Source organism: Myxine glutinosa, chromosome 1, assembly GCF_964187855.1.
Source record: "Myxine glutinosa chromosome 1, kmMyxGlut1.1, whole genome shotgun sequence".
NCBI lineage: Eukaryota > Metazoa > Chordata > Myxini > Myxiniformes > Myxinidae > Myxine > Myxine glutinosa.
The window spans coordinates 151,777,965-151,790,919 of NC_136261.1; the positions used below are offsets into that span (position 1 = coordinate 151,777,965).

The following is a 12,955-nucleotide window of genomic DNA, read 5'->3' on the forward strand; positions in this document are numbered from 1 at the left end:
ATATATATATATATATATATATATATATATATATATATATATATATATATATATATATATATATATATATATACAGACTTGGCATTTAATATGGAATATTTTTTTTTCCTTGACTTGGGTTTACTTTCTTAACTCAGTATATCAATCTGGTGAGTTTCTTTTACACTTTGGTGATTTATTTGTTAAAAGAACCATGTCACTGATTGTCTGTCGCAGCAAGAAGTCAACAACAGGATTATATCACAGGTGGCGTGGCAAAATGTACGGACAGGTACATTTGACGATTGGCTTCACAATCGGGTATATAAGGGTTGTTGGTTCTGTATTAGTGGAAAACAACTGCTGCACGTCTCCAAAAGTTATTGCCGCTTCCTCTGGAGATGGTCCGTCAACTCGACAATGCTGTTTGTCATGGAGTGGTGGCTTTACGAAATTACGGCATGAAACAGCGTGCTATTGCTCGGCAGTATGGCATCACTCAAGGTCACGTGTCAAAGATCCTGAAACGAAATGCTCAGAGGGGTGTCCCTACTCCAATACCGAGGCCAGGACGTCCCCGCAGAACCACAAGGAGGGATGATCGCCAGCTGCACCGGTTAGTCCGCAATGGCCGTACCAAGTCAGCTAATCGGCTTAGGGCTGAGTGGCAGCAACTGACAAATGTGCCTGTATCCAGAAGGATAGTCAACCAACGACTGGTTCAAGCAGGCTATCGTGCCAGGCGTCCCCTGAGAAAGCCACGCCTGACCAGACAACACCGCCAGCGCCGATTGCAGTGGGCCAGAGAACACCGACAATGGCAGCCAGGACACTGGAATCACGTGATCTTCAGTGACGAGTCTAGATTTCTGGTCTATCGTCAAGATGGCCGCATCCAAGTGCGCAGACAAGTGCATGAAGCCTACAACAAAGATTGTATAGTGCCAAGAGTCCAAGCTGGAGGTGGTGGGGTGACCGTTTGGGCTGCTTTTCATGCAGGGGGCAAAACTGACCTGGTTGTTCTGAATGGAAACCTGAACCAGTTCAAGCACAGGGCCATTCTGGAAGAAACGTTGCTTCCATTTGCTCGTGCAGCCTTTCGAGGAAACTTTGTCTTCCAAGATGACAATGCACGGCCTCATCGTGCTCGCATGATCCAACACTTTCTTGCTGACCGTGGTGTAGAGCATATGGAGTGGCCTGCCATGTCCCCGGATATGAATCCGATAGAGAACTTGTGGGCAGAATTAACGCGTCAAATCGACCACTTGGACCAGCAGCCGACCTCTGTGCGTGAATTGCAGCAGGCTATTGTCACGGCATGGCAAGCGATTCCTGTCCAAACCTTGGCAAATCTCGTGAACAGCATGCCTCAACGTGTACGTGCTCTCCTGAATGCTCGTGGGGGTTACACGAAGTACTGAACTGTAATTTTACAGTCCGTAATCCCAGTCGTAATTTAACTTTTGTTTTTGTTGAAATTTTTTTTGGCTAATGTGCAAAATAAAGAGATACTTCTGGAAAACGTACAGAAGTTTAACACAGTACTGTCCATGAATTGAGTTCGATATCAGTTTACATCACTTTCAAGGATCAATTTATTTGTTTCGAAATGTTAAATGTGGTTTTTGTTTCTTTTAAAGGGCACATTAACAAAATCTAGAATAATTTCAACATAATTCCAATGAACTTTTGGTTCAAAGACATCTTGAAAAGTAAGTTCACCCCCACAAAAAAAATATTCCATATTAAATGCCAAGTCTGTATATATGTATATGAATGAATGAATATTGTTACGTTTGTGGGGGTAGGGAAGAAATACCATCGTGGAGTTAAGATCGTGTAGGTTTTAGCATGGACCATGGGCGAGAAGAAGAAGAAGAACCCTCGATGTAATAGGTACAAAAAAAGAAAAGAAAAAAAAAAGGGAACCTGTCAGGTAAAGAGTGTTTGCATGTCACCACACAGAGGGTGGTTTTGTGTTCGTTAAATAGGGCTAAAGAATAATTCCCAGGATGTAATTGCCTCCTGTGATTTTCCCTTCTGTTTTTTTACAAGTAAAAAGACCGTCCATAAAAACCCTCATTCGCCAACAACAACAATAACAACAACTGCCATTAAACCGACATTGCAGACAGAAAGCCGAACATTCCCGAACGACTGTTAGACTCCGCCTCCAAGGGATCGTGACCGATAGGCCATGCCCCAAAGTTCGTCATTGGTTGTGAGCATATGGAATGATGTAATTGGGTGCGGGGATTGGTCGGGGAGTGACATCAGCAAGGGAAAAAGGAGGGTGCGTCCTTCCCTCTCTCACTGGTGCTGGCTTCGTGGCAGGTGGTCGCAGAATCCGTTCTCTCTCTCTGGTTCTGGCGATCGGATTGGGCGGTCGCTCTTGTCCTTTGTCCCTGGCTCGGCTGTTTCTGGCTAGTGTCCGCTTTTTGGGAGAACTTTCGGAGCTCGGGTGGACTTTTGCGATCGGGAGGAGGTGTTAGTAGCGGTTTGTAGGTCCGCATTGTGCTTCCCTGGACGGCTGAGGGGCCCGAGGGAGGACTGCCCTCAGAAGGGACCTTGCGTTTGTGGCGCCGAGGAGCAGCCATCTTGTGTGCTTCCCACCTGTGGGGCTTCGAGCTTCGACGACCAGCAAGCTCCTAAAAGTCTCGTTGAGCAAGCTGAGTGCCGGCTGATATAAAAAGAACATCGTTTTACTTTTCTTTAATCATTCCCCTGTCTGTTTTTGTGTCTGAGTGGAGACGTCTCAAATTAGTAATTATAGTTTTTACCTCGCCTTTCATTCTTATCTCTTGCATATATTTTCATCAAATCCTTTATTGTTGCATTTCATTTCTCGTAGTGTGAATTTTCCTTGTCTTGTATCTGTTTGTGGGTTCGACCTGCTCCCAAATCCGAAAGTGAACAGATGACGACAATGGGCTGGTCTGATAATATCTCAACCCAATCGTGATTTAGCACAGTATTTTGTTATAGTATTAATGTATTATTAGAATGATGCTGTTTTGTTTGGAATGGAAATAGAGATATTGAGTTTAAATATGAATGAGGAAATGACGTGAGGGTTTCTCATTTTTAACCGTGACATTTGCGGATTCGCCATATGCAGATTCGCCATTGACTGGGGATAGAACCATTCAGACAGGGTACGTTTTTCGTGCAAGTCCTTCACAATCCTGCCGTTCATGCCTGATGCTCGACTAAAGGTGGTACAGGAATGTGCAATTTATTGGTTCCATGGTTTAGCATTCACTGTGTTTGCACAACACAGCGAGCTTCCACACAATTGTGACTGAAAACCTTTCGGTTATATACCAGTTATTGTTCGACTCCATATTGTGTATTGTCTCCGAATTGCACCTTGTTTGCCGAGTCATCTTCCTGCACAGTGTAGATGTACACTCGTCCTTCATCACCTCGAACATGGTAAAGTGGTGCGGACACAAGCAGCAAGTCTGTGTAACCATCATTATTGATGTCAAGAGAACACATCTCACTTCCAAATGATGAACCAAGCTGGGGAGAAAAGAAAAGGCAGGTTAATTAGATTATTTTCATAAATGCTTTTCAAATATAAGGGAATCATGAAATATTTTTTGGAAATCTCGAGGAATCCATGAAATTTCACAAATTTCTGAAGATATTCTCATGACTGTACACATTTACACACTTGTCCCATCAATGTGGTAGTACCCTCATGGAATCTGCATAAAAACATCTGAAATGGGTCTGCAGTCATTTCAGGACATAAAAGTTCAGGACGTCTTCTTCATTTGTAAACTTAATGTTACCAGATGGTGTTTGAGTGGTCCAAAGATATGAAAATCACAAGGTGGCATGTCTAGATTGTATCTTTATTGTCTTATGATTTATTGTTTAATGATTTAGCCATTGGAGTTATGTATCAGATTAGGATGTGGTAAACTTTATCATAGTTTGACCCAATTTCAAACCTAGGATAAAAGATATTCTCACTTGTAAGCCCAGGAGCTGCTGCTCCAACATCATGGTTCCTGTATCTGCGTGTAAGCTCATCACCATAACCTTGCCAGTGTGTTGAAACCGTGGTGCTCCCGCAGCAATGAGCCTCCTGCTTCTCAGATACACAGTGCTCAATGCATAGCCTGCACTCCCACAGACACCACAGCACAAGTCCCTGGTGTTGCTAAGAATGACGACTTAAATTATTTTGTACTTGTAATGGATGTACAAAATAATCCTATAGGAGTTTATTGTCGATACAGTACTTTCATTACATACACTTATAATGTTAGACAATTCCTTATTGATTATTTCAAAATGAGAAATGTTTCCACAGATTCATTCTACAATGTCTTTCAAGCAATGTTTACACAGACAAAAGTTCAAAGAAGTTAAAAGTTTAATGTTTTTGCAGGTTCTGCCTTCTGAGTATGAGCAGGTGCTGGAAGAAAGGAAGCTGCTTCTGCTGTGTCGGGTTACAAATTGAGGAGGTATGTGTGAACTGGTTCTGAGGTGGTATGGCTTGAGAACATATATATTGTTACAGACGCGGTTTTGGATGTTAGTTTACCGAGCGGTTTGGTATGACCGCGTCTGCACAGTTTACCCGATTCCACTCGAACGTTGGCCAAATCGCGCTATGCTAAATCAATTAAGGAAAGGACACAACGGCTGGGTTAGATGACACGACACCAGGGGTACAGTTCTCAAGACCTCCGGAGGAGGTTATAATATTTGTATGCAGAACGTTTAGATTACACTGACAAGAGGTACAGCATAGGAAGGTGGGCACTTAATCACGGTCTTATAGTAGCCCCGACAGACCACAGATAAACAGGACAAGACTGACTCACACAGGGATTGATGGCAAGGAAGGGCAGGTAGTCGATGGATAGCACAAGGTGCACCTTGGCTCAGGGACAGGATAAAGCGTGGTCCAAAAGATGCAGGGAGGTCTCTCAGCGCTAGAAGGTGACGTTCTTTCTCCAAGCTGGGGGCGCATCTGACGTCACGTCCGGTAAGTGGCTGCGTATATCCAGCGGGGAGTGACACGCCCTCGGCTCGTTAGCTCCGCCCCAGATGGAATCGGCCCGCCGCTTCTTATTGGGTGCGGGGGGGGTTACCGGGCTCCGCCCTTGACGAGGAGCTGACAGCCAGCCCCTTCGTGGTAACCCCGTAACCTGGAGGTAACCTGGAGCACATGGGCAATGGCGGCTAACCGAGCCGGAGTGAGGACGCCCACTCCCCGCACCGCCGCCGCGCCGCCCCCGCTGTGGTTGTAGTTGTTGTTGTTGTTGTAGTTCCATGAGACGATGGGAGGATGCGGAGATGAGGTTGTGGGGAGGTATTGGGAGGTCCTAAACTCACTACTGGTGCCATACAATCACATTCTGGTGCAACGAAGAGTCAGAATTAATGGAAACGAGTCCTTAACTGACATAGACTAAGAATAACTAGCAAGATGTCCTATAGTTGTTTACGTGAGATGCGGTGAACCTGGGCACGACATTTAATGGGGGAAAAAGGGGAAGGTCGGTTCTACAGAGTGTTGTTTACAGACAATGGGACTAGGGAATGGGGGATTGGGGATAGTTGGGGAGTATTGGGGAAATAGGGGAATATTTACAAGCGGATATGGATGGAGGCCAAATCCCATATCCGCAACATTGCACCCTTCTCTACCTCGGGGCGTCCCGACCCGATAAATCTTTACCTACTTTAGTGTGGCACTCAGATGTAGTTCCCTCTACTATTAACTCTACCCTGAGTGCGACAGTTTTACAGATGTTCACAAATGAGTAAATATGTCCCCCTGCGACGTTGCACCCTTCTCCTCACAGAAACACACCCACAGGATAACCGAATCGCGGAAAGAATTCTCAAACTAAACATACAGCCGGTAGGGAGCATTATTTACATAAGACTACACTGATATTTACACTACGATCCAGGACCTGTTTTTGGAGGAACACATGCAGATGTTATGCATAGAGAGAGCACGCATGCCAGCATCGATACACCAACCCACGAGTGCTCTGTGGCCCTACGGCCTTTAATAATGTGCAGAGCACCCCTTCCAAGCACCAAAAGCACCACCCCATATTCATACAGTCAGCACCATCCGGTGCACCAATAAAATGTTCAACGTCACCGGTGGTGTCGCAGCCGGCCGATGTTCCGCCGCTGGTCTTGCCTTCGTGTGGTGCACTTGGCCTTCTTGCTTCTTTAAAAAATAAAGAAAGGCGCCAACCGCGTCCATTTCTAAATTGTGGCCGTCAGGGGGCCAACTATAATGGTTCACCTCTATGGCATAGGTGCCACGTTGACCCAGAGGTCCATCAACGGGTGGTGCTTGGCCGCAAAAGAACTGCGGTCCATGGTGGGCGGCCACAAACATTGCGGTCCATATGGTGTATCGATCCAGGCAGCAAGCAGCGAAAGTACAGGCCCACAACTGCGGAGCCAGCACCTCTCTCTCCTCTCTCTGCCCCAAAGCCAGATCCTCGGAGGTGGGAGACAACAGAAGAAGACAAGTGAGTAAGGTGGTAAGGGCGCAAAAGTGCACGCAATGCAAGGTAATGCACACTGGGGGCACATGGGAACCAGGTGAGACAGGTACGTTCCTACCGTACACCCCCCCCCCCCCCACCAGGTAACCTACATTGCCCCTCCCTTACCCCTTACTGTATCCACAAAACACAACACTACCCATAAACATCTACTTTACAAATCAACAAACGTCCCTACTGTCTTCCCCGTTCCTCCCATAAACCAAATTCGTCTTCTCTCCCTCCTAACCAATCAAATTTGCCATTTCCAATTCAACATCAGTCCCTCCTAGGGAGGGAGAGATGGAATCACCCCAATGTCTCATCCACGTCGTGATGCGTCTCACAAATCCAACAGCAATTCTCCTTTCCTGCACACAGAACAAAGAAAACACAGGTGTGGAGTCATCATCACCACAGGTAAGTGGCTGCGTATGGTGCGACAGGTTCATCAATCCTAACTATTTCCTAAATGACTTTAACAACTTTACATTACCCGGGGTCTTTCTCCTGCCAAACCATTGGCCCTCTTACACTATGGGTTCTAAAAACCAATTCCCATTGACCAAACTGTGGTGCTTTTCAATTTGGGGTCTCACTCCCCCGATTCATCTCCCGGTGCCCTCGCACAATTTCTGGGCCGCGACGTGTAGCTCTCCCCGCAGGTCTACCCACCTGCACACCTCCACCACTGCAGTTGCCTCCGAGCTTACCTGCTCCTTACCCTAACCTAACTACCTGGGGAAGGCCCTCTGGCGCTCTCCCCACTCGGTGCCCTCTCTGGCACTGGGCTACCCGGGTCCGTCCTCCGGATCCTCGGGCCCCACTGACACTAACAGCTCCCAGAGCCCACCTGCGGCCTCACCTGGCCGGCATCCTCACAGTGGTGGAGTGCCCAACCAACTACACACACTAACAGGCTACACGCCCAGCCATTTCCACAACACTAATGCACCCATCCACAATACCATTCTGCAACCGCACCACAAATGCCAATATCCAACCACAATTTACCTATACCCTCTACCTAACACTTACACTACCCGCCCCGGGTACTCGTGAAAGGGGTCCACTCTTCCCCCATCCACACCTTCGCACCATGCACACCACTACAACTCTCTCCACACCACTCATTCTCTGCTCCATATATTCCACACACCTGTACTTGCACACCTGTGCTCTCACACCTGGTGCCACCTGCACCCTTCTCTCCCCAAGCGCATTCGCGCTGATCCACACACTCACTACTCATACACTGCTCCACACACCTGTCCAGTTCTCACACAGCATCATCTCATCTAACTACTCCCCTCTGAAACTTGCGCTTCCCAGTCGTCCCTTTAAACTATTGCGCTCCCTCGTCATTATAATCCACACTAATCTACCTGCGTCCCCACTACAGGTATCAGTCACTAACTAAACTTAACGTTACCTACTGTCATCTTCGCTAGATCCCTATCATATAACCTAACCCACCCGGGCTAGTTTTCACTGCCATACACCCCATAAGCTATAGCTCCTTTGCCCCACGTTTGTGAGGGATGACAGAGTTGCCATCCCACCACATCGGGCATCTCCCACTACCAATTTTGCACATCAAATTTCAACAAATCAAAAATTTTGCCAATCACTACTCATCATCTGCCAATCATTACTGCCAATCCTTTGCCAATCATCAAATTTTGCTTTTCTCTAATTTCGGGGCCAAAACACTATCCTCATCACACAGTCTACTCACTAATGCCTCTCGGTGCGCCAATTCCTGTCCAAAGCCCGGCTTCGTAAAGCCGAGCAATGAATGCGGGTTGTTTGGTGCCAGCGGCTGGATACGTCCCGCATTCGGTGCAGGGAAGGAGGTTTACCCGGGCCGAGATCCCACGCACCATCTCGGCGTGGAGCCATCCAATGTCCCGATCTCGACCTGCCGGCACGTCTTAACAAAACGTGGTCGCCATGACGACCCTTCCTATCCAGCTGCCCGCTCCGCCTAGTGGAGCACGGACGCGGCCGTTCAAAGCGAGGCCCGGCACGCACCGAGGGCCCGATTCGGCTAAAAGTCGACCTAACCGCTGCTCCGTTTAACGTCGATGCTTCACCTGCATGCTTACACCCCGCAGCCCGTTCCTTGCTCACACATCCAGCCGTTCCCATGCTCCTCGTACCTTTCCTTACACACCCAGGTACACTCATTCCACTCACAGCCTTGGTCACACACCTGACCACCGAACACTTTGGCACACATTCGTTGGTCGCACACCTCACCAACACACCTCTTCGCGCCCCCTCCTCTGTCACCTCCTCTGTGACAATCACAGGTGTGCTCTCACTCGCACACCCAACCACGTGCCTCACTACCAATTCCAGCGTGCATTCCCACTCACGCTCTACCATTCCAGGTGTGCATCCTTCCATTCCAGGTGTACATCCTCGCTCACCTGTCACAACCAACTCACGCTCCTTGTCACTCTCACTACTCTCACCTCCATTCTTGACAGCGCACTCACCCTTACTCTTGACAGCGCACTCTTTCCTCATGCACCCGTCCGTTACACACCTCTCTCGCGCACACCCTTGCGCACACTCTCCCGTCACACCCTCTGTAACACTTACCACACCGCGCTTCCATGTGCTCCCTCGCACACGCGTTACGACCGACTCACTCTCACCAGCACCCTCACTCCTTGGCACGCACTTTTTCCTCACACACCCCAGAGTCGGACTTTCTCGCACACCTCCTTTTTCGCACACCAGATCTGTCGCACACTTCACCAACGGCCTCTCACGAACACCCGGGTCCATCTCGACCCCCAAGCTTCTTAAATCCCCTGGCGCATCATACGCACGACCATATTGGTCACCACTTACACCGGGTCCTCTTCCTCTTCGCTTCTCCTCCATCACCTGCGAATCCCTCATCCGGTTAATGAGCACATCATTACGATCCGAACACAGACTTTGGACCAATTCTTTTATCTCCTCTTTTATCTCTTTCTTATCCCCTCTCCATCGCTTCTTAATTTCGCTCACCCCTTCTTCCACTTCTTCTAATTTCTGCTTCACCTCTTTTATGTCCCGGTACGTCTCCTCAAGCTCATCCTCTAAGGCTATCTTGACCGTTTCCATGTGCGTCCTCACCTGCCGGTCCTTCGTCTCCATTACCTCTATCACCTCGTCCAACCTCGCTGTCATTCCCTCACGTACCATCTGACATTCCCTCTTCGTCGCTACCAAGTCATTTTTTAGGTCATTTTGTGTCGCTTTTAACCCTCCTATTACCGCTGTGTTCTTCTTTACCTGGTCCGTTAGTTCTTTTTGTCCCACTGTCAGTTGTTCTACTCCCAGCGTCAACTCCTCTATACCCCCTTGCAATTTTACAGTCCCCTTTCTCACCTCCTTCTCCATGCGCTTCTTACAGTGCCTCACCTCCTCGCGCACTCCTCCGACCTCCTCACTCACCCCTCTTCTGATCTCCTCTCCCATCACTTGCATCTCCTGCCCAGATGCCACCCTCATCTGCTCCATTTCCTCCCTGTGAGCATCCAGTTTGGTTTCTACCCCCATTCTGACCCCCTCTATCTGCTGCCCCATTTGGTTAACTTCCCTTTCCGCTTGGTCCCTCATGTCCCTCAATTTGCCTTCCATACTGTTTTCTAACCCCTCTAACCCCTTTTGCATCCCTTCCATTTGATTCTCTTGAGCGGCCATTCTGTTTTCTACCCCCATTAACCCCTCCTGTATTTCCCCTAATCTATTGTCTAATCCCTCTATTCTACTCCCTAACCCATGTTTCACCCCTTCTATCCCATTGTCTAACCCCTCTAATTTCTTGTCTAATCCCTCACCGGTACCCCTCGCTTCGTCCCTCATTACCCCCATTTGGCCCATAAGGGCCCCCATCATTCTGTTTTCCATTTCCTCATTATTCTTGTCCATAAGGGCCTTCATTTGCATAAGAAAAAGGTTCAAATCCACCGGTGGCGCTACTACGGTCGCGGCGCGGTCGTCGTGGCTATGTTCGAGGCGCCATTTTGCACGCCCGCAACCTCGTGCGCGACGACGCTATTTTGCGAATCTGCTACCCTCACTGCTTCGCTCTCCTCTTGTCCCTCATTTTGGTCCTGGATCGACCCTGCCTCACTCTCTTCTACCGGAACCCAGCCGTCTTGGTCTGCCATAGCGCGACTTTCAAAATTCGGGTTTTTATTTTTTTTGTAAAACACAATTAAATTTCGTTGTTATAATTTCGAGCGCGTGAAACGCGCTCCGGATCGAATCCCACTTCCCGACACCAAATGTTACAGACGCGGTTTTGGATGTTAGTTTACCGAGCGGTTTGGTATGACCGCGTCTGCACAGTTTACCCGATTCCACTCGAACGTTGGCCAAATCGCGCTATGCTAAATCAATTAAGGAAAGGACACAACGGCTGGGTTAGATGACACGACACCAGGGGTACAGTTCTCAAGACCTCCGGAGGAGGTTATAATATTTGTATGCAGAACGTTTAGATTACACTGACAAGAGGTACAGCATAGGAAGGTGGGCACTTAATCACGGTCTTATAGTAGCCCCGACAGACCACAGATAAACAGGACAAGACTGACTCACACAGGGATTGATGGCAAGGAAGGGCAGGTAGTCGATGGATAGCACAAGGTGCACCTTGGCTCAGGGACAGGATAAAGCGCGGTCCAAAAGATGCAGGGAGGTCTCTCAGCGCTAGAAGGTGACGTTCTTTCTCCAAGCTGGGGGCGCATCTGACGTCACGTCCGGTAAGTGGCTGCGTATATCCAGCGGGGAGTGACATGCCCTCGGCTCGTTAGCTCCGCCCCAGATGGAATCGGCCCGCCGCTTCTTATTGGGTGCGGGGGGGTTACCGGGCTCCGCCCTTGACGAGGAGCTGACAGCCAGCCCCTTCGTGGTAACCCCGTAACCTGGAGGTAACCTGGAGCACATGGGCAATGGCGGCTAACCGAGCCGGAGTGAGGACGCCCACTCCCCGCAGCGCCGCCGCGCCGCCCCCGCTGTGGTTGTAGTTGTTGTTGTTGTTGTAGTTCCATGAGATGATGGGAGGATGCGGAGATGAGGTTGTGGGGAGGTATTGGGAGGTCCTAAACTCACTACTGGTGCCATACAATCACATTCTGGTGCAACGAAGAGTCAGAATTAATGGAAACGAGTCCTTAACTGACATAGACTAAGAATAACTAGCAAGATGTCCTATAGTTGTCTACGTGAGATGCGGTGAACCTGGGCACGACATTTAATGGGGGAAAAAGGGGAAGGTCGGTTCTACAGAGTGTTGTTTACAGACAATGGGACTAGGGAATGGGGGATTGGGGATAGTTGGGGAGTATTGGGGAAATAGGGGAATATTTACAAGCGGATATGGATGGAGGCCAAATCCCATATCCGCAACAATATATATATATATATATATATATTTCCTTGATGCCACAAATAATGTATATCACAAATTGGGCTTCTGGGATCATTCTTAAATTTAAGGGAATTAAACTTAAGATAGTGACATCCAAGTTTCATAGTCAGGTGGACCGAAACTACCGGATAAGTGCAACTGCAATTGAAGTGGTTTTGAACCACACCAGAGCTGATGCTCCAAGGATTACTCTAAGGTCTAAGCGGTCACTTTAACTTACGCACTGACAGCAAGGGGTCAACACCGGTCCATGCTTCGGGGCAGTCTGGCACCACCCCAGTTATAATTGAGGATAATTATTAATTCAATCATCCATGTATGTCATTCAAAATGGCAAAATGGTGAGATCACGAGATGCACACAGTCACTCAACAAATAAATATTATAAAATAAATATATATTATAGACACGAGACAGATGGCACAGAATCCTGCACAAAAAGACGTAAAATACCCCAATTATTAAGGACAATGAGAGCTACTGCACACAGTAAAACTTAAACTATCCCTATTATGGCACCATGTAATTACACACAGGACCCGGGCAATAGTGTAGGTGGTGGGTGGGTTCCTGCACAGCCACTCAGTTGCATCATTTTTCTGTGGGCACATCTGCCTCTATATAACCAGTTACCTGGTACTCATTTTGCCGACCTCGGAAGGATGACAGGCTGAGTCAACCCCACCTGGCGTTAATTCAACAGGATTCGAACTCAGGACCTTAGGATCCCAAGCCCACCACCCTAACCATGAGGCCAACACCAGGTGATATAGTGGAGGTGAGACACAAGATGAACTCGGTGTGCTGCACGATCAGAATACATCTTTAAGTGTAATCATGCAGGCAAATCTCACCACACGTGGTACCACAGGCAGGTGCAGAAAGCTCAGAACGGACGAAGGATTCACAGAGGCAAGATCACCAGATCATAGGACCGTAGGCAGTCGCCTGAAGGACTGCAGGACGGACAGATTCAGTAAAGAACCAGGACAGA

General features: G+C 48.3%; 1 protein-coding gene across 2 annotated transcripts in view; it reads right to left on the reverse strand.

The window, feature by feature from the left end:
- LOC137429790 (integrin alpha-M) overlaps positions 1 to 12,955 on the reverse strand; it is a 240,431-nt gene that overhangs the window by 130,952 nt on the left and 96,524 nt on the right. For both annotated transcript variants that reach the window (XM_078778582.1, XM_068120046.2), the window contains 2 exons: positions 3,967 to 4,115; positions 3,352 to 3,507 (listed from right to left, as the gene is read on the reverse strand). In XM_078778582.1, coding sequence (XP_078634708.1) covers positions 3,352 to 3,507; positions 3,967 to 4,115 — 305 coding nt within the window. The remainder of the gene's footprint in view (positions 1 to 3,351; positions 3,508 to 3,966; positions 4,116 to 12,955) is intronic.